General features: G+C 34.0%; 4 protein-coding genes and 1 long non-coding RNA gene across 5 annotated transcripts in view; 3 read left to right on the top strand and 2 right to left on the bottom strand.

Annotated features, from left to right (window-relative positions):
• The window catches only part of LOC116851330 (odorant receptor 13a-like), a 4,027-nt gene extending 3,196 nt beyond the window's left edge, over nucleotides 1-831 (top strand). The window contains exons 2-4 of the mRNA XM_032830634.1: nucleotides 23-188; nucleotides 367-499; nucleotides 595-831. Coding sequence (XP_032686525.1) covers nucleotides 58-188; nucleotides 367-499; nucleotides 595-645 — 315 coding nt within the window. The 5' untranslated portion in view covers nucleotides 23-57 and the 3' untranslated portion in view covers nucleotides 646-831. The remainder of the gene's footprint in view (nucleotides 1-22; nucleotides 189-366; nucleotides 500-594) is intronic.
• Nucleotides 132-919, bottom strand: LOC116851337. Its single transcript, XR_004379561.1, has 3 exons — nucleotides 783-919; nucleotides 347-552; nucleotides 132-265 (listed from the first exon to the last, which is right to left on the bottom strand). It is a non-coding gene; the product is annotated as an uncharacterized LOC116851337 (long non-coding RNA).
• A 1,374-nt stretch (nucleotides 920-2,293) lies between these two features.
• Nucleotides 2,294-12,673, top strand: LOC116851313. The gene is made up of 14 exons (XM_032830613.1): nucleotides 2,294-2,363; nucleotides 2,543-2,819; nucleotides 2,964-3,086; nucleotides 3,544-3,634; nucleotides 4,009-4,145; nucleotides 4,349-4,481; nucleotides 8,868-8,987; nucleotides 9,100-9,217; nucleotides 9,390-9,666; nucleotides 9,810-9,932; nucleotides 10,422-10,512; nucleotides 10,910-11,046; nucleotides 11,242-11,374; nucleotides 12,014-12,673. Exons 2-14 carry the CDS (start codon nucleotides 2,548-2,550, stop codon nucleotides 12,062-12,064), a joined length of 1,806 nt encoding a protein of 601 aa, XP_032686504.1. The 5' UTR covers nucleotides 2,294-2,363; nucleotides 2,543-2,547; the 3' UTR covers nucleotides 12,065-12,673.
• Nucleotides 12,674-12,776: 103 nt separating this feature from the next.
• Nucleotides 12,777-17,531, top strand: LOC116851320 (odorant receptor 13a-like). The gene is made up of 8 exons (XM_032830622.1): nucleotides 12,777-13,092; nucleotides 13,959-14,076; nucleotides 14,627-14,891; nucleotides 15,852-15,974; nucleotides 16,299-16,389; nucleotides 16,580-16,716; nucleotides 16,806-16,938; nucleotides 17,011-17,531. The coding sequence occupies exons 1-8, from the start codon at nucleotides 12,976-12,978 to the stop codon at nucleotides 17,059-17,061; spliced, it is 1,035 nt and encodes a 344-aa protein (XP_032686513.1). The 5' UTR covers nucleotides 12,777-12,975; the 3' UTR covers nucleotides 17,062-17,531.
• A 701-nt stretch (nucleotides 17,532-18,232) lies between these two features.
• On the bottom strand, nucleotides 18,233-20,049 carry LOC116851291 (crossover junction endonuclease MUS81). Its single transcript, XM_032830585.1, has 5 exons — nucleotides 19,508-20,049; nucleotides 19,094-19,307; nucleotides 18,789-19,001; nucleotides 18,579-18,692; nucleotides 18,233-18,502 (listed from the first exon to the last, which is right to left on the bottom strand). Exons 1-5 carry the CDS (start codon nucleotides 20,026-20,028, stop codon nucleotides 18,257-18,259), a joined length of 1,308 nt encoding a protein of 435 aa, XP_032686476.1. The 5' UTR covers nucleotides 20,029-20,049; the 3' UTR covers nucleotides 18,233-18,256.
• Between the last annotated feature and the right edge of the window lie 758 nt (nucleotides 20,050-20,807).

The following is a 20,807-nucleotide window of genomic DNA, read 5'->3' as shown; positions in this document are numbered from 1 at the left end:
ATTCACTAATTGAGAATTTAAGATAGGAGATATGGCAAACGTGTGTTTTAGGTGCTGATGAACTTGAACGATGCAAAAGATATAGTGGCACCCCTTGCTATATACATCGCTCAACTCACCCATCTGTTCTTCCAGTTCTGGCAAGCCCAATTTCTGTTGGATTACAGCGTCGTTCCATACGAGTCGATGTAAGATATTTTTCTGAACTAACTTAACTGCTTTTGTTTAACATTCTCTTTCTCATTCTCTCACACTGTTCCCTTCTCTGGTATATCGACACAAAGTTAAGGTATAATGACTGCGAATGCAAAAAGTCGGATAGCTTTTTACTTTCGTAATTACTTACATTAATCACGATTTGAATAGTTGCAGAGCCAATTGGTATTCCACATCGAAAAGGTGTAGAAAACTTTTACTCTTAATCATGAACAGGACTGTTTCACCATGCAAAATAACCGCCGGCAAGATTGTGACATTATCCATCGAAAGCTTTGGAATTGTGAGCAAAACTGCATCATTTGTTACGTTTCACACTTGCTGTACATCGTTTTCCTAAAAGCAAATTCAATAATAACTATTGTTTATTCTCCAAAGGTCCTAAAGACATCAATGTCTTATTTCACGATGCTGCGTTCCTTCCACTAACGATTTCGACATGTCAGTGAAAACGCATAACTGAGCTTATTGTAAAATTCGAAAATAATTGTTAACAAAATTCAAAACAATATGATTCAATGTAAGATAATTGATTGACATTGAAATTTCGAATAAATATATATAACCTTATCGTTTTGTATCCATTACTTCCAGTAGAATATGATACACCCATTTCATATAACGTCACATTTGTTACTTCATTCATAGTTTACCGTTTGTGATTATTTCCAAGACACGATTGGGCCATTGGACGGAATTAAAACGAACTTCACCGAAGAAGACATTCTCTCTCTGCAAAAGAAGGCGATATTACCGCAACTATCGCATTGTGCGATTGTGAGTAAAAGCGGTACCAATGCGGTAAGGAAACAACGAAGTACAGCGTATACTGTGTTATCGCAAATTACTTAATGGCTCACTTAACCAATGCGCTGTTACTACACATGAATACTCACTTCGAGAAACAGAGTTGAAAAGGGTGGGATAATAGCGGGGAACTAGAGAAAGAGAATTGTAAACGTAGCATACTGTGCTGGTTGCGTTCAACACCGCTGCTTGATAAACTAACAAGCGAGACTAAAGAAAGAGAATTAATAATAGCGTACTTTACGAAGACATGATTACGGTAATCCACAACGCAAAACGGGAAACTGGTAATAATGTTTCTATAGCTGCGCTGCACAATAAGTATCCGCAAGGGATCCTTAATAGTCTGTAATCTTTAGCCTATATCTGGAACTTTTGTCGCTAAAAGCGCTTCTAAAAGTGGCTTATAAGACTTTTGATTGGCTATAAGTCACTTTTAAGGCCGCCTTTAGTAGTGAAAGGGAGTTCAGAATAGAAGCCTTAGTATTTCCAACAATGTGCGCGCAAAAGAACATTTGGCAGAACCGATATTACGCGATACCTAGAATATACATGGCAATAGTAGGAATATGGCCGTACAACAATGTCCGAAATAGATATCTAAATTTTGCACTGTCATTTTCGTTCTCTTTCAGTATCTTTGTGCCGCAGGTATATGTATCGTAGTGCGATAATAATCTAATGCGAAATAATAATCTAATAATCTTCAGCTACTTGCAATCGCAATATACATCAACGTACATATCTTATGTAACTAATTTTAAGGTAACATACTTCCTGGCTGACTCGATCAGTGTCACCGATATATTCCAATGCGTACCATCGATAGCTATCACTGTATTATTTAGCTTTAAAATATTCAGCTTAATGCTAAATACTAAAAAGGCAAGTAATATTCATATTTGACGATATAATTAAAATTAAGTTATTAGGTGAATAGAATCTCAGCGTGAGGGCAGTTTTTTAGAGAAACGATAATGCATACACTGAGAAAAAAATTATATTAACATCAACAAATATTTCCTTGATGGGTATCATTTACATATTTACTTAAATCTACATTCTCTTTATTTAAACCAGATATTGCTTATTTAAATCAGGTAAACAATATTTGATTTAAATAAAGAGAATGTAGATTTAAGTAAATATGTTAATGGCAATTATCAAGGAAATATTTGTTGATATTAATATAATTTTTCTCACAGTGTATGTATGTTTATAGATAAAAGCTTGTCTGAAAACGGTAGAGGAAGACTGGCTGTCACTGCAATCGGATATCGAGAAGACTATTCTTCAACAACGCACCGAATATGGGCAACGTGTAACGACGTTTTACGCAAGTATGTTAAAAGAGCCCAAAACATTCAGGAAAATAAAAATATTGCAAAAATCGAGAATTAATTTCTCATCTTTTTCACTTCGTACTGTATCCCTTTAAGAACATTTCAAAGGTATGACGAGGCCATATATATGGCAACTTCTCTGAAATTCACGGCAAATTGTACGTTGTAATTTTTAGTTTTTATGCTGACAACGGCATTTTTCTACTTGCTTAAACCAGTTCTGATGACACTGTTAGAAGATGAAAATTTCTTGAACGTGACAAAATCATCCATATCGGTGGCATCGAAACTACCTTTTCACGTTGAATATAACGAGAAATTGGACCAGCACATCTACCTGATAATGATGCATTGTTATCTCGCCGTGTTTGCTCATGTATTTGTTACAACCGCGGTTGATACCTTATATTATGCTTTGATTCAGCACGCCTGCGGAATGTTCGCGATTATTGGGTAAAAGTATTACATTCAACGATGCGCTAGGGAGATCGCTTAAAGTAACAATGCTACTTTCTTTTAATGCACTCTATTTTTGCTTTGATCTCGTAATCCAGAGAATCTAATTTGTGAAAATATTGACGTACCCGTGACTTTCAGACACATGCTCGAAAATATTGGTAAGGACAATGACGCTAATTTTCATTTCAAACCAAGTAAACAAAGAGACGACAATTATATCAAAGCCTTGAGCTGCTTACGTAGGCATCTTCACGTAATAGAGTACGTCGTTTTGTTTCATCAATTACTATTATATATTTCAAAGAAAGATATATATATATATATATATATATATATATATATATATATATATATATATATATATATATATATAAAGAAAGAGAGAGAGAGAGAAATATCAAGGACACGGAATCATTCTGGCAATTTGAGCGGGAAATGTCTCCCTTATGCTTAATCGATTAATTCGGTTAATAAGTTAATGCTATATAAATGATAGCGAAAGAAACTGTAAAGCTTAATGCTATCCGATTTTCTGAGATGTTACTTTCATTGCAGTTGCGACAATCACCCTTCAAGCTTATGCTATATTTTTGCTTAACTTTGGCCGTAAGAAGGATATTTCATAAGACAGATCGTCAAGATCTCTTAAAATTGTTAGAATCAGTTTGTGTATTAATATCACCACGTTTTTCACGCTGTCAACTTTGCGATTTTACAGATTTGCGGAACTCATCGAGTCCACATACACAAGAATGCTATTGATAAGCGTTAATCTGAATATGATTGCTGGCAGTATACCCGGTATTGAGGTATGTACAATTTCCTCGCACCATATATTACCGTGGATATCTTCGCAGCGTATAGAACAGGTTCCTTGCACTTTCCTGTTTAAAATAATGGATATAAAACGATAACACTACATAAGATTTAGACTGAATCAAAATCAATGTAAATTAATATAAAATGATGGTTGATTTACATAAAAATCCATACCAAACATGATGATATTTTATTATCATTTTTTACGCAGATTAGCCAATTACAATACGATTAATATTCATCGAATAAATATTCTTATCTGAACATGTAACTATTCAATGTTATATATGCATAAGGAATATAAATACTAATTAACTCCGGTCAAGATGGTATGAAAGTAAAAGTAGTTGAATATTTATTCTAGGTAATAATGAATATAAAAAATCCGAGAGATGTTGCAGCTCCTCTAGCTATTTACATTGCACAACTTATTCATCTTTTCCTACAATTTTGGCAGGCTCAATATCTATTGGACTACAGCATCATTCCATATAAGTCTATGTAAGAACAAAAATTTCTTTATTTGTAAATACGCATATTTTCATTAATTATCTTAATCATGTCGCATGTATTTTCGCATGTATTTTCTATAAAGCTCTCCTTCGCCGTAAGGCGAAAACGCGCGATTACAGATAGAAGTAGATAAATGTCTTTAGCGCAAACGTATACAAAGTGACAAGAAGCTTACTTCGAGTTACGTATAGTTCCAGAAGTAATTGGTATCATACTTCGCAAAGATGTCGAAAGATCTTTCTGTTGATTATGCTTAGAGCTTCATCACCATGCAAAATAACTGCGGGCAAAATAATGACATTATCGATCGAAAGCTTTAGCTCGGTAAGTAAAATTGTTATTATCAAAATGTAAGTAAATGTTAATGTAAGTCTACACAAAACGCAACTCCAACGCGAAAATCAAATCAAGCATTTCTTCTCATACCACGGGAGCTTTAATTAAATGATTAAATAGATCTACCAAAAGATTTTGTCAAATAACTCTAGTCAAAATAGGTGTTTCTTACAGATTTCTTGCTTAGAAACAACAATATCGTTGGCCACATTATTCCATCGTGTCAAGTTTTAAAGTAAATTCGAATTTTATATCCAGAAGTCAGCGATTTAAAGAAAATACTGTATAATAAATCGCTTACCGTCAAAGAAATAATAAAAATAAGTAAATGTTTTGATTAACAAATGAATTCCTTATTAGCAAATGTTAAAAAATTATCTAATAAATAGCAAGAAAGTTTGTTTAGGAAAGATAAACGCTTTTTCTATATTTTGCGAAATTAGTGAGAACAAAATGTTTACTCTAATTAGAGTTAATTGACAAAAAATTCTTTGTCAACTAATGTTATTTGTCAATGTTAATTTTATATGGATACATCATATTTATACTTTAATCTTTAATTTTATAATTTAATCACTTATGTAAGTATAAATGGTTATAAATACAACTATGCATTAACATTGAATTTTTATCGGTTGAAGGTTTTGAAAACATCGATGTCTTACTTGACAGTGCTACGTTCTTTCCAATGAAATAGTCTGTATGTAGTTAAAAATCGCATTTCTCGCGTAATAAAATTATATAAAAGATTTTTCTGTGTGCTACTTGCTTGTTTGCTATAGGTTTAAGTTATATTGCTAATTGCGTTAATATCGAATAGATATTAACGATGTATTGATAATTGGATGAAATGATAATTGTATAATTTAGCTAATAATGAGAAACTTCTCACAGCGGCCAAAAATTCTAATAGCCATATCGGAAAAAAGACGCGTGCTTATTGCATCGTAATAATCGTTTTTGATTGCCTAAAACAAGAGAAAAGATTCTTCGTAACTTTAGAAGTTAATTCGTTCGAGCGACTACAAGCTCTGTTGTTGCAACGTGATGAAACGTTTAATCAGCGCATTCAGGGATGAGACGACCAAGACAGTAACATAGTAGCAATGAGAAAGGGATACACGGTTACAGCAAGGTAAAGTAACTACGTAATAATTCCGTAACGGTATAATTACAATCACGTGTTTCCCGCTTCATAAACAATTACTAATAATGTCTCGTATTGGGCACCGAGTTGCGAAATATATTCTCAAGGAATCGTTGATAGTCCGTGACACGTTAGTATTTCTGAAATTGTACGAATGCAAAGACATTTGCCAAAGGCGTTGTGCTTACAATATGTATGATCTTAATGGGAATATGGCCCTATCAAGCACTTCGAGATAGATATCTGCTCTTTGTGCCGTTGTTCACGTTCTCTTTTCTTTTTTGCCATCATCAGGTCGCAGATACACGTCACAATTTATCGAAATATTTCAAAAGTTAACTGCATATATTCTCCAGTAATTTCCTGTCAAAATATCCTGTTATTTTCCTGTTATTTAAAATAATAGATACAACGGTCGCAGTAACTTTACATAAAAGTTAGTCCAAATTCAAACCAACGTGAAACAATGTAAGTTGATAATGGATTTACATTGAAATTTTGTCTAAACATATGTAGTCTTATTTTGTATATATTATTTCAAGCAGGATATGATACACTCGTTTCATATAACGTCACATTTGTTACTTCATTCATAGTTTACCGTTTGTGATTATTTCCAAGACACGATTGTGCCATTGGACGGAATTAAAACAAACTTCACTGAAGAAGATATCCTCTCTGCAGAAGAAGGCGATATTACCGCAACTATCGCATTGTGCGATTGTGAATAAAAGCGGTAGCAATGCGATAAGGAAAGTACAGCATATACTGTGTTATTGCATTAAATTACTTAATGGCTCATTTAACCGATGCGCTGTTACTACACATGAATACTCACTTCGAGAAACAGCGTTGAAAAGGGTGGGATAATAGCGGGGAACTAGCGAAAGAGAATTGTAAAGCATACTGTGCTGGTTGCGTAACACCGCTGCTTGATAAACTAATAGGCGAGAACTAAAGAAAGAGAATTAATAATAGCGCGCGTACTTTACGAAGACATGATTACGGTAATCCACAACGTAAAACGGGAAACTGGTAATGATGTTTCTATAGCTGCGCTGCACAATAAGTATCCGCAAGGGATCCTTAGTAGTCTGTAATCTTTAGTCTATATCTGGAACTCACTTTTGTCGCTAAAAGCGCTTCTAAAAGTGGCTTATAAGACATTTGATTGACTATAAGTCACTTTTAAGGCCGCCTTTAATAGTGAAAGAGAGTTCAGAATACGAGCCTTAGTATTTCCAACAATGTGCGCGCAAAAGGACATTTGGCAGAGCCGATATTACGCGATTCCTAGAATATACATGGCAATAGTAGGAATATGGCCGTACAACAACATCCGCAATAGATATTTAAACTTTGCGCTGTCATTTTCGTTCTCCTTTAGCATCTTTGTGCCCCAGGTATGTATCCCCAGATAACATACAATATTTACAAAATATTTTAGAAATATAGGTATTAAATATTTTATTGGCAGTACAAATAAGTCTCCGCCGTTTTTTATCAAAAATTGGACATTTATTGTGAAAGAACGGTACTTTATGTTTTATTCAAAGTATTGTCCATCGCTAACCACTACTTTTTCCCATCTTTCTGGCAACATACGGATACCGCGTCGGAAGAACGCTTCATCTTTTGAGGCTATCGACGAATCGATCCAATTTTTGGTATCTTCATATGATGTGAAGTGCTGCTCAGACAGGCCGTGCGTCATCGATCGAAACAAGTGATAGTCAGAGGGAGCAATGTCTAGTGAATACGGCGGGTGAGGTAAAACTTCCCAATTGAGTGTTTCCAAGTAGGTTTTGACTGGCGCCGCATCATGTGGACGAGCATTATCATGCAGGAGAATAATTTTGTCGTGTCTGGAGTAGTAGTGGGCGCGTTTTTCCTTGAGTGTTCGGCTCAATCTCATCAGTTGTGTTCGGTAGAGAGCCCCAGTAATGGTTTCGTTCGGTTGAGCAACTCATAATACACGACACCAAGCTGATCCCACCAAATATACAACATGAGTTTTTTTCCATGAATATTCGGCTTAGATGTCGATGTTGAAGCATGGCCACGTGGTCCCCATGATTTCCTCTTCTTTGGGTTATCGTAGTGGATCCATTTTTCATCACCAGTGACTATACGATGCAAAAAACCTTTTCGTTTATGTCTGGCAAGCAGCATTTCACATGTGCAAAATCAGCGTTCAACGTTTCTCGGCTTTAGTTCATATGGAACTCAATTTCCTTGCTTTTGAATCATTCCCAACAATTTTAAACGATGTGAAATTGCTTGTTGAGTCACTCCTAATGTAAGTGCAAGTTCTTCTTGCGTTTGGCACGAATCTTCCTCCAATAATAATTCCGCGTCTTTGTACACTTTCGGCCTTCCGCTACGTTCTTTGTCTTCGACGTCAAACTCACCTTCTTAAACTTTTCTTAAACTTTTGAAACCGCTCACGACAACTTCTCTCACTTAAAGCAGCCTCACCATATGCTTCTACAAGCAATCGATGCGCCTCAGCTGCAGATTTCTTCAAATTAAAGAAGTAAATTAAAAGTTCTCGCAAATGACGCTTATTCGGCTCAAAACTCGACATTTTCGCACGAAAAAAATTATGTGATGCTGATACAAAATCGCTAATATTTCAAGGTTATGATGTTGCCAGATGTCCAACCTTACGATATGACGTTTTACATCTGACAATTTTAACCATAACTTACTGGTGGGGCCATCTTTTGTTAAACGGAGACTTATTTGTACTCCCAATATAAATATTCAAATGTGTGTGTATGTGTGTGTGTCCGTGAATTTCACACACAGATATAAAAAGGATTACAATAAATATTTAAAAATATTTATGAAAAAAATGTTTCATAAATACTTTTATGAAACATTTCATAATACTTTTATGAAACATTTCATAATACTTTTATGAAAAAGATTATAATTTATGAAAGATTTATGATAAATATTTTTCATATCTTTCATGCCGTAAAACTCTTTCATATCTAAAAATTTCGGACATTAGAATATTTATAAATTATTTAATATCTATATTTCTAAAATATTTTGTAAATATTGTGTGATCTGGGATCGTAATGCGAGATTTGCGTTTTCGTGGAAAATATCCGCGACATATGGAAAGTTTGTCGAAGTAATCGCAAGTAATTGTGCAGACTAATAATCTTTAGCTACTAGCAATGCACACCAACGTATCTCACGTTATTACTTTTAAGGTAACGTACTTTTTGGCCGGCTCGATTAGTATTACCGATATATTCCAGTGCGTGCCATCGATAACTATCACTGTAGTATTCAGCTTTAAAATATTCAGCTTGATGCTAAATACTAAAAAGGCAAGTGACAATCATGTTGGACAATACGATTAAAGTTAAGTTATTAAACGAATAGAATCTCAGCACGAGGGCTGTTTTTTAGAAGGACAATTATGCGAATGAATGTTTATAGATAAAAGCTTGTCTGAAGAGGGTAGAGGAAGACTGGCTGTCACTGCAATCAGATATCGAGAAAACTATTCTTCAACGACGCACCGAATATGGGCAACGTGTGACGACATTTTACGCAAGTATGTTAAAAAAGCTCGAAACATTTATAAAAATAAAAATATGGAAAATATTGAGAATTAATTTCTCACCTTCTTCACTTCGTACTTTAAGAACGTTTCAAAAATTATGACGAGGTCATATTTATGGCAACTTCATTGAAATTCACGGTAAATTGTACGTTATAAATTTTAGTTTTTATGGCGACGACGGTATTTTTCTTCTTGCTTAAACCAGTCCTGATGGCACTATTAGAAGATCAAAATATATTGAATGTGACAAAATCATCTATATCGGTGGCATCGAAACTACCTTTTCTTGTTGAATATAACGAGAAATTGGACCAGCATGTCTATCTGATAATGATACATTGTTACCTTGCCGTGTTCGCTCATTTATTTGTTACAACTGCAGTTGATACCTTGTACTATGCTCTGATTCAGCACGCCTGCGGAATGTTTGAAATTATTGGGTAAAAGTATTGCATTCAACGATGCTCTAGAAGGAACCATTAAAGTAATAATACTACTTTCTTTTAATGCACTCTATTTTTGCTTTGATCTCGTAATCCAGAGACGCAACTCGTGAAAATATTAACGTCCCTGTGACTTCCAGACATACACTCGAAAGTATTGGTAAAAATAATGACGCTAATTTTCATTACAAGCCAAATAAAATAAAGGACGACAATTATATTCAAACCTTGAACTGCTTACGTAGACATCTTCACATAATAGAGTATGTCGGTTTCTTTCATCAATTTTTATTTTATATTTCAAGAAGATATATATATATATATATATATATATATATATATATGCATACAAAAAGAGAGAGAGAAATATCAGATATACAGGATGATTCTAGTAATTTGAGCGGAAAATATCTCACTTATGCTTATCGATTAAATCGTTTAATTGGTTAATATGATTAATACTTTATCATGGAATAATAACGAAAGAAATTAAAAAACTTAAAATCATGTATAAAACGATTAAGAGATTAAAAAAATTAAAATCATGTTCGATTTTCTAAGACGATACTTTCCTTGCAGTTACAATAACCATCCTACGAATTTTTCATTTACTAAATTTTTGCTTAACTTTGACCGTAAGAGAAGATATTTTATAAAACATCGTCAAAAAAATCTCTTAAAATTATTAGAATCAACTTGTATATTAATATCACCATGTTTTTCATAACGCTTTCGAATTTGCAATTTTACAGTTTTGCGGAACTCATTGAGTCCATGTATACACAAGTGCTATTGGTAAGCGTTAATCTGAACATGATAGCTGGTAGTTTACCCGGTATTGAGGTATGTATTCTACAATTTCCTCGCACCATATACTATCGTAGACATCTTCGCAGCGTGTGGGAAAAATCCTTTGCTCTTTCCTATGTAAAATGATGGATATAAAATGATAACGTTATATAAGATTTAGCTTAAATATCAATCCAAATTAATGTAAATTAATACAAAATGATGATTGATTTACATTGAAATTCATACCAAGCACAATGTAATCTTACCATTTTCTATCCGTCATTTTATAAGAACTGCCAATTGCAACACAATATTAATATTCTACGAAGATAATATTTTCATCTCAACATTGTTATATCGTTGTATATATGTTCTATGAGAAATAAAAATACTAGTTAACTTCAGTCAAGGTGGAATGAAAGTGAAAGTAGTTGAATATTTATTCCAGGTAACAATGAATTTAAACAGTCCGAAAGATATTGCAGCTCCTCTGGCTATTTATATTGCGCAACTTATTCATCTTTTCCTGCAATTTTGGCAGGCCCAATATCTATTAGACTACAGCACCATTCCATACAAATCTATGTAAGAACAAAAATTTTTTTATTTATAGATACGCATGTTCGTACTAATTATCTTAATCATCTCGTGTGTAATGCGTGTGTTTTCTATCTCCATCGCTGCAAAGCGAAGACACGCGATTACAGATAGAAACAGATAAATATCTTTATCGCAAATCGTATCCAAAGTGACAAGAAGTTTATTTCGAATTACCTGTAGTTGCAGAAGTAATTGGTATCACACTTCACAAAGATGTCAAAAAATCTTTCTGTTGATTATGCTTAGAACTTCATCACCATGCAAAATAACTGCGGGCAAAATAATAACTTTATCGATTGAAAGCTTTAGCTCGGTAAGTAAAATTGTTATTATCAAAATATAAGTCAGTATTAATGTAAGTCTACGAAAAACACGACTCCAAATCAAACATTTCTTCTTACACCACAGAAGCTTCAATTAAATGATTAAACGGACCGACTATAAGATTTTGTCAAATAGCTCTAGTCAAAGTAGATGTTTCTTACAGATTTTTTTGCTTAGAAAAAACAATCGTTGGCCAGATTGCTCCATCGTATTAAGTTTTAAAGTAAATTTGAATTTTATATCCAGAAATCGGTGATTTAAAGAAAAACTGTATAATAAATCGCTTACCGTCAATAAAATAATAAAAATAAATAAATGTCTTGGTTTACAAATAAATTCCTTATTAGCAAATGATAAAAAACCCTCTAACGAATAACAAACAAGTTTGTTTAAGTATTCCTAAAGTAAGTAGAAAATCAAGTACTTTTCTCATATTTTGCGAGATTAATGAGAACAAAACATATATTCTAATTAGAGTTACTTGACAAAACATTCTTTGTCGACCTATGTTATTTCTCAGTATTAATTTTATATGTATACATCATATTTATACATAATTTAATCACTTATGTAAGTATAGATTATTATAAATACAACTATACAATGACATTGAACTTTTGTTTTAAAGGTCTTGAAAACTTCGATGTCTTACCTGACGTTGCTACGTTCTCTCCAATGAAATAATCTGTACGCAATTTAAAATCGCGTTTCTCGCATAATAAAATTTTATTAAAGACTTTTCTTTGTATGTGTGTATGTATGCTACTTGCTTGCTATATACTTTTAAGTTACATTTCAGTTCAATTGCGTTAGTAGTGAACAGATATTGATGTATTGATAATTGGTATAATTGGATAATGTATCGATATGATATGATATATTGATAACTGGATGAAGTGATAATTGTATAATTCGACTAACAATGAGAAGCCTCTCACAGCGACCAAAAACTCTAATAGCCATACCAGTGTTGATGCGCCGCAACAATCGACTTTAATTGCCCAAGAAAGAGATCAAGAAATTCGCAGCTTTAGAACTCGATTCGTCCGATCGACTGTATCATTATTGCTGCAACGTGAAAGTGAAGCGTTTACTCAGCTTATTCAAGGAAAGGACGACCAAGACGGTCACAAAGTAGCAACGAGGGTGGATACACGGTGCTTATAGCACAGTGAAATAATTGCGTAATCATCCCGTAACGGCATAATTACCGTCACGTGTGTGCCGCGACACAAAGACTTGCTAATAATGTCTCGCATTTCGCGCTAGATATGTTCACAAGGAATCGTTGATAGTCCGTGACGCGTTAGTATTTCTGAAGATGTACGAGCGCAAAGACATTTGGCAAAGACGCTGTTATACGGTGCCTAGAATACATATGATCTTAATAGGGATATGGCCCTATCAAGCACTTCGAGATAGATATCTACTTTTTGTGCCGTTGTTCACGTTTTCCTTTACCATCCTCGGGCCGCAGGTACAATTTGTCGAAGTGGTTCAAGAATTAATTGCACGTATTCTCCAGTTATTTCATAATAACTGTTCTATTATATCGACATATTTCGCAAAATGTTAATTTTCGTGTAGTTAATGTACCTGCTGTTCGCCGCGGCGGACCTCGACGACATATTCTCGTGTACTCCATCGATATGGATCAGCATAATATTCAGCTTCAAAATAGCGAGCCTGATGATGAATAATGAGAAAGTAAGTAGTCGTTGTCAACGAATTTTCAGCCAATACAACACCACGTCTAAGAGCGGGACGTAAGACGTCTCTCAGAATATAAGACGTCTCTAAGACGCCTTTAAGACGTTTTTACAACGTCTTATGATTTTAGACGTTGTGTTGTGTGAGAGAGATACAGTGTTAAAAGATCAGGCAGCTACAACTTTTGAAAAAATAAGGTTAATTTTAGGAACAGTTTTAGAGAATTAAAAAAAAAAGATGAAAATGCATTTCTCTAACTACGCGAATAGTAAAATTTCATATTATCTTTATCATGTGAAAATCTTCTCAGACAGAAAAATCAGAAAACACTAATACGATTGAATAAATATAAATGTATTGATGAAGTCGTAAATAAAAGAAAATTGTCGCTTTTTTTAAACTATTCTGCCTGATCTTTTGATAAGTGCAGTAGGATTATGTGCCACGAATATCACCAGTCTTGAGATCAAAATGCATTAAAATATATCAAGAGCTTGTAAAAATTCGGCAATTTGTCGATAATTTTATTAAGTGAAAAAATAAAACGCAGAATCAAACAATTACCTAAGACGAATTATTATTATTTGCACGAAGTAAGATATAACGACGGCAAATATTTTATTATTGAACATGGCATGTGCTGTTTCGCTATTGTTAATAAAAGGAACATGACTAAAAATCCGACAGTCTTCCACAATAATTGTTTAAACCGCAACATCACCTACACTGGTGATGATCGTGACTCAACTAACGATTCATCGAGCATCCTCGCTGATGCCGATTACGACAAACAGAATTAGAGCTACAGTCAGTACGAAAATAGTCGACAACGCGAGAAACACGCGACACGCCGACATTTACAGTTGAAGACCTGTCTCAGGACGATCGAGAACGACTGGTCGACGTTGAACACGGACACGGAGAAGACGATCCTGCAACGGCGCGCCATGTATGGACAATATATCACAATGTCATATGCGGGTACGTCTGGCAAACGTAGAAATCTTGCGACGGGGAATTCCCTTAGAAATTCGGCGTTCCCTGACGAAAATAAGAAGTTTCATAAACGTTTGTTCAGCGTTTACGTAAGCGTTTACGAGAGTTCGTTGAGAGTTTAAAAATTGTCAGTAGAGCGGAAATTGCAATACTAACGTTTGAAAAGCGTTTGCTGAACGGAGAGAAAACGCTTGTCTTACGGCGTTGTGGGAAAAGTTTTTTAAACGTTTTAAAAGTCTGACAGCAAACTCTCTGCACGAAGGTGTTATCAGCGTTTACTGAGCGTACTTTGAAAAGCATTGCTTCAGTATTGCAGGACTTTCACGAAATGTTATATGTAGCATTTGATAAGTTCTGAAAGCGTTCTAAAAGCATTCAAAATCTAATGGCGTTGAGTAAGCGTTCATATAAAGTTTGAAAGCGTATAAACTCTCAGGAAATTCTCATTGAACGGTTTATAAAGTTTTATTTTCGCCAGGGTTGCTCAGGGACCGCTCGACGTAGCGCGCGTCGATGTACGCGTGTCGATTTTCAGCCTTCATGCAACTGACGGGGATTCTTCTCATACTCAAGTCGGCTGTGACGTTACTGTTCGAGGATACCACGGACACGACAGTGCCCGTCATCGTGGCGGAGTCGAAGTTACCCTTTCGCGTAGAATACGGCGAGAAGCTGAGCCTGTGTCCGGTAGCGTTGCACTGCTACCTGGCCGTGTTCGCTCATATCAACATTACGATTGCGGTTGATAGTCTGTACATCACGTTGGTTCAGCACGCTTGCGGGATGTTCGAGATTGTTGGGTAAGAGTGCCATCGATTTTGCATACAGAAAGATATATACTGCATTCGAATAAATATTATTTATTTCAAATATTTTTTATATTATATTTAGTTTATATATCCGAGAATCGTCAGTTTATCAAATTTACTCAAAATACGTTCTAAATCCTAACTCAGCATTTCAGTCAAGAATATTAAATTAAAACATAAATGCGCAGTTTGCTTACTGTGCTTTTTTACACAGAATTAAATCAGTTTTTACTTTAATAAAATTTCATGATATCCTTGTGAAGAAAATTAATTCTTCTCTTGAACACATAATGGGCTTTTTCCAAATTTTTGACTGTATTCTAAAACTATTATGAAGAAAATGGTCTTTGTTAAAGAAAAAATAAAAGGTTTGAAGAAAGGCAAATAAGCTGAATAATCACTTCTCTCAGTAGTAAAATGATATTTGTTTCTGCATATCTTGAACTCGTTCTTCTGCCATAATAAAGTATGATTCACTGTCCATCTGGTCTGATTACTCTTTAAAAAAAGGCATGTAAGAGATTTAATTGTTGCCGCTTTTCAAATAGCTGTCATCGCGTTGATTAAGTCATTAAAAAAAATACAGAAGAGATAAGTCTCTCCCTGTCTCTCCCCGTCTCTCCCCGCCTCTCCCCGTCTCTCCTCGTCTCTCCCCGTCTCTCCCCGTCTCTCCTCGTCTCTCCCCGTCTCTCCCTGTTTCTCCCTATAATTATTAATTAATTAAAGTTAAATTAATTATTTTAATTTAATTTAATTTTGATTTTATTTTTATTTTACATTTTTTATTGTTTTTTATTAGCTATATGGCATGCACGTAGCGCGCGCATGTATTGTTCTAGTGAAATAAAAAAAAAGATAGATAAAATTTGATCTTTAATATATCGCGAAATGTATGACTCGTTGAGAGCGCGCGCGCATCGTTTGAGCCAATTTGAACTACAATATTTCCAGACACACACTGGAGCTCATTGGCAAGAGCAACGATCACAATTTCAATCTGAAGCCCAACAGAATGACGGACGAGGATTATGAAAAAGCGCTGAACTGCTTACGCAGGCATCTGCGTGTAATAGAGTGAATATCAATGTATCACGTGCAAAATTGTGAAAATATCAATTAATATTTTGTCAATTTAATAATTGGTTTGAGCAAATATATTTTATTTTATCCAATTGACGATTTATTCGAGCAAATTTAGTCGAGAAATGTTTAATTGACGATTGGACTTAACTTTGAAAAATATTGTTTTTTTTTAAATATTTATATTAAAATAACTTAAAATATAATATTTCATTTGTAAATTACTTACAAAAATTGTTATGTGATGTTGACGTTAATATAACACATTAAAACATCACAAAACGTGGATTACATTTTTCAAATTCGTGACTTTTGCAGATTCGCGGACCTGATAGAGACAACGTTTATGAATATATTTCTGGTCAGCGTTTGCTTAAACATGATCGGCGGTAGTATGATCGGCATACAGGTACGTGTTGACTGCTGACGACATATTCTATTACGTAAGCAACCAACATTTTGTTCGGCAAACAAAAGAGCGTTTCACATACGTTTAAAAAAAAAATAATACTCGATAAAATATCTATATCCTTGAATGCAATCAATTCAACGGTCAGAGGAAGCGCGAAGATCTCTCGAAAGCGGTTCGTGTGTTTTAGGTGGTTCTGAATTTAGACAACGCGAAGGATATCATAGAACCTCTCACCATATACTTCGCTCAACTCTTCCATCTCTTTCTGCAATTCTGGCAGGGTCAATTTCTGTTGACCTACAGTGTCGTTCCTTATGAATCCATGTAAGAATCAAACGTATAGGAATATTACGTTACGGTGTAATACATCAGAATGTTTTCGCGTCACGAAATAACATGAATCTTGCTTTCAGTTGCAAGGCAAATTGGTATTACACTTCGGGCAGGTGCAGAAAGATCCTACTCTTAATCATGAACAGAACTGTATTGCCATGCAAATTGACCGCCGGCAAAATCATAACTCTGTCCATCGAGAGCTTTGGCACGGTAAACAGAGTTCCACTGTCACTTTCAATTCTATCCCGCGTTCTGCTTTTAAAGTTGTCTCGTTCTTCGAAGGTCCTGAAAACGTCGATGTCTTATTTCACAATGCTGCGTTCGTTCAAATAACGACCACCAACATGCCTCAACTAACAAAATTCCGAAGATCATATTTACGCACGAAGATTTATCGTTCAACCGTCACAGATACGAAGAATACAAGAACAATTTTACGAGAGGGATATTGTCGCATGTCGAAATATATGATTTTTTACGACACATTAAAGAAAATATACTTGAAAATTTATTCGTGGAATATAAACTTAGTTTACAGAAATAAATTTTGTATCCCAAAAATAAATTTTCAAATATTTTTTCTCAGCGCGGTCTAAATAAATGCCCGAGTTACTTTTATTGATAATGATGTTGAAATATATGAATGGAAATTTTACGATAAACTTTGTGCTTTCCATATGGTAAAAAGAATGAGTTGTAACAACTCGAGTCGTATTAAATAAACTCAATCTCAAGATTATATATGGGTAACTAATTTTATATTGTATGTATATGATTTAACGATTTGAACGAACATGATGAAAATACAGACTTGATATTGAATAATCTTTTCAGGTCAGTCACTTAAAAATTTTTTAATGGAAATCCCTATTTTTATCTCATATTCTTGTGGTTAATTTCGAGATTTTTTCAAAACACTATAATAAAATATTTTTTTATTAAATACTTTCTGAATTATGAAACGCGAAAGTTAAGAAATAAAGATAAAATTATGGAAAATAATTATATATAATTACAATTTTAGTTTCAAGTTAGATAAATTTTTATCATGTAACTTTGAAAAAAGAAATAGCCACAAAGATTACATAGTTTCGAATTTTTGTTTTTTAAAAATTATGAAAACGTCAGTGTCTTATTTTACAACGCTTCATAGTTTTTCCGGTAAAGTGGCACATCGTCAATATTTTTAGCACAACAAATTATACAAAAAATTCTGCATTTTATTTACCGTATTACTAGATTTCGGAATAATAATTAGACCGACGATAAATTAATTTGGGATAATTAGACGATAAATTAATCTACTTAAACATAATATTCAATAAAACATATGGAACAATACTCACCAAATGCGAATATCGTTATCATTAAACGATTACTTAAACGATGTCTTAACATTTAGAATCGTATCTAATAATAGCTGACAAAAGAATATTGATTACACATTTAAGAAATTGTATAAACGAGAAAAAATGAATATATATTAATAAAGAAGAGCTTGAATTTTTTTTGAATATATCTTTATTGGTCAACGCAATTCATTCGTCGTGTAAAGTTGGTAAACAGCCTTACTGATGGAATGTCCAAGTTGTCGCTTTTTGTCACCTACTTGAACATTTGCTAATAATTGTTCCCCATTTTTGTCACAATTTTGCAAAGATGCAATTAAAAGTTTTGGTGCACTGTAATGTTCCACAATTGCCATGGCTTTTTCTACAGACATACCTTTTAACTGTAATAATTGACGGACAAACATCTCACTTATTTTAAACGTCTGAAAAGAAATTGTGTCAGTAAATCATGCTAGATTCTATGAAAAAGCAAGAATAAAAAATATCTTTAAGACACACTCTTTTTTTAGAGGATGATTTATTAAATTCCTTTAATTCCATAAGGTATACTGTGTTATCTATATTATTTATCTGGGTAAGCTGTTCTCTTTTACATCCAACGAGTCTTTTATTCTGAAAAAAGTTTCGATTTTGAGAGGACATATTAATGTGCAGTCGTATACATTGATATATAATGTTTCCTACCATACAGATTTTAATCATACATACCATATAGATTTTAATCAAAGTTTTGGTTACACATGATAAATATGACATAGAATCTTTATGATTCTTTGTGTATTTCACTGTAAAATTGTCTTGCACTATACAATTCACAGAAGCTTGCAACAATGATGAAAATGGTATAGAAAATCTGGTGTTCTTATCTATATTTTCTACTATGTACATGAGGTTTTCAATACCAGATTGTTTCATTCGAAACTAAAACATAGAATATGTAAGACAACAAATATGTAAGAGCATGATTATAACATACATAATTGAGAAGAGATAGAATCGTATTCATAAAATACCTTTTGTTCATGGAACCTGCCATCTGTAATACTTGCGCTTAAGTCATCCATTCGCTTTCTTTCAACTATATAGGGAATAACCAATTCATCATTAGTCTTTCTACACTTTGCAATCCATGCAAAGTCACCAACTTTTAAGCGACGTACTTCAAACAACACACCGAGTTGTGTCAACTCAACAAGTGTAGCATCATGCTGAGACTTGGTTTTTCCACTGAAACATTTTCACATCGCAGTTAATAAGAAAAGCTCAAGAAGACATATTTTTTACTTTATGAACATAAAGTGATTTAATCATACAATTAATTGTTCAATAATCATAAAAGATAGAGAAAATTCATGAGTGATGTATCATGATTTCTCTTTGCAAGAGTTCCTTATAGTTGAAATACAAATCACCTGTTCTGTACTCACCCACAAGTTTCTTGAGTATCCACCAGTAATATAATATCAAAAGTATTAGGTTCAAAATGAATCTGTTTGTCAGCATGCCTCAATGCTACTTCATTTGCATTTACTAATTTCTTCGAGGCATTTTTTCTCGTGTTCTTATTTTGTTTAGCCATTGCTGTTTTTTCTTGTACTTCACCTATCGTCCGATCTTCCTCTGATGGCGTTTTTTTCGATGCAATCGCGTACTCTTCGTTACCTTCCACAGCAACACGGGCATCATCACTCGCGTTACCTGACTCTTGCCTTCTATACTCCTCCAACTTCTTATCCAGCATCGAGCATAATTTCGAGCCGAAATGTTGCAAAATTATACAATCTCTGCCAGATTCCAACGGTAACGGATATCTCTTCAGCGAGTCCAATGCCTTCGCGAAGTGACTCTGCAGTTCGGAATTTCGGAGCATCGCTTCCTTTTTCCATTCTTCTAGCCAAATTTCAAACAGATGATTTGGCCTGTCTAGCACTACTTTGACTCTCTTCATACCCGATATGTCAATCCAGTGTTGTTCCGTTTTTACTGACAATGCTATCGAAATGTCATTGTCTTCACTACTGCCAACAAAGCTATAACGTCGTGTTTCATAACAATTTGCAGTACACTGCAAGAATTATTGCTGCGGTTAGTATGTAGAACGAGACAGAAGTATGTGACAATTGCAAACATGATAAGAAAGTAAAAATTTTAATATACTTGGTATTGAGGTTATGTAAAAGCAATGATGGTTCTAAAGAAGAAGAAAAGATCAGTTTATTTAGCTAAACTACTGTAGACTGGATTTGTTATTTGTAATTAAAATTTGGCTAATTTTTTTGTCATCAATCTGCTGTTCCTCGTTTCAAATTTTCCTGCTTTGCAAAATATCCTCTCACATTGGACTGAAGTTGCGGAAGTGCAGAGAGAGAGAGAGCAGAGAACGAACTGTCCAGTTTGTACTCTGGAAGCGAATCACTGAAAATCCAGGTAAAGTGAACTATTCAGCTGATAAACCCCGGTTCTTTCTCTATGGATCCATTCAATTGAATGTGATTGAATGGTTCGCAAATCATTTACTTATTTCTCAGTCAGACCAGTCGAAATAGCAATCACGAGGACGAGATACTGTGGTCGCCAGTCTTAACAAGATCCAATCTGGAATTTCATTAAGAATAATTCATTACTAAACTTGTGTATATCTCTTATCATATTTTTTATTGATTTTCTAAAATTTTTCATAAATTTGAATCGTCTAGACGTTCAATGTTTGTAAACAACTATGACATA

This window comes from Odontomachus brunneus, unplaced genomic scaffold (assembly GCF_010583005.1).
Source record: "Odontomachus brunneus isolate Ranch 3 - 2012 unplaced genomic scaffold, Obru_v1 Obru_scaffold_171, whole genome shotgun sequence".
NCBI lineage: Eukaryota > Metazoa > Arthropoda > Insecta > Hymenoptera > Formicidae > Odontomachus > Odontomachus brunneus.
Note: the sequence above shows the minus strand (reverse complement) of the source record. Positions and strands in the feature narration are given on the sequence as shown.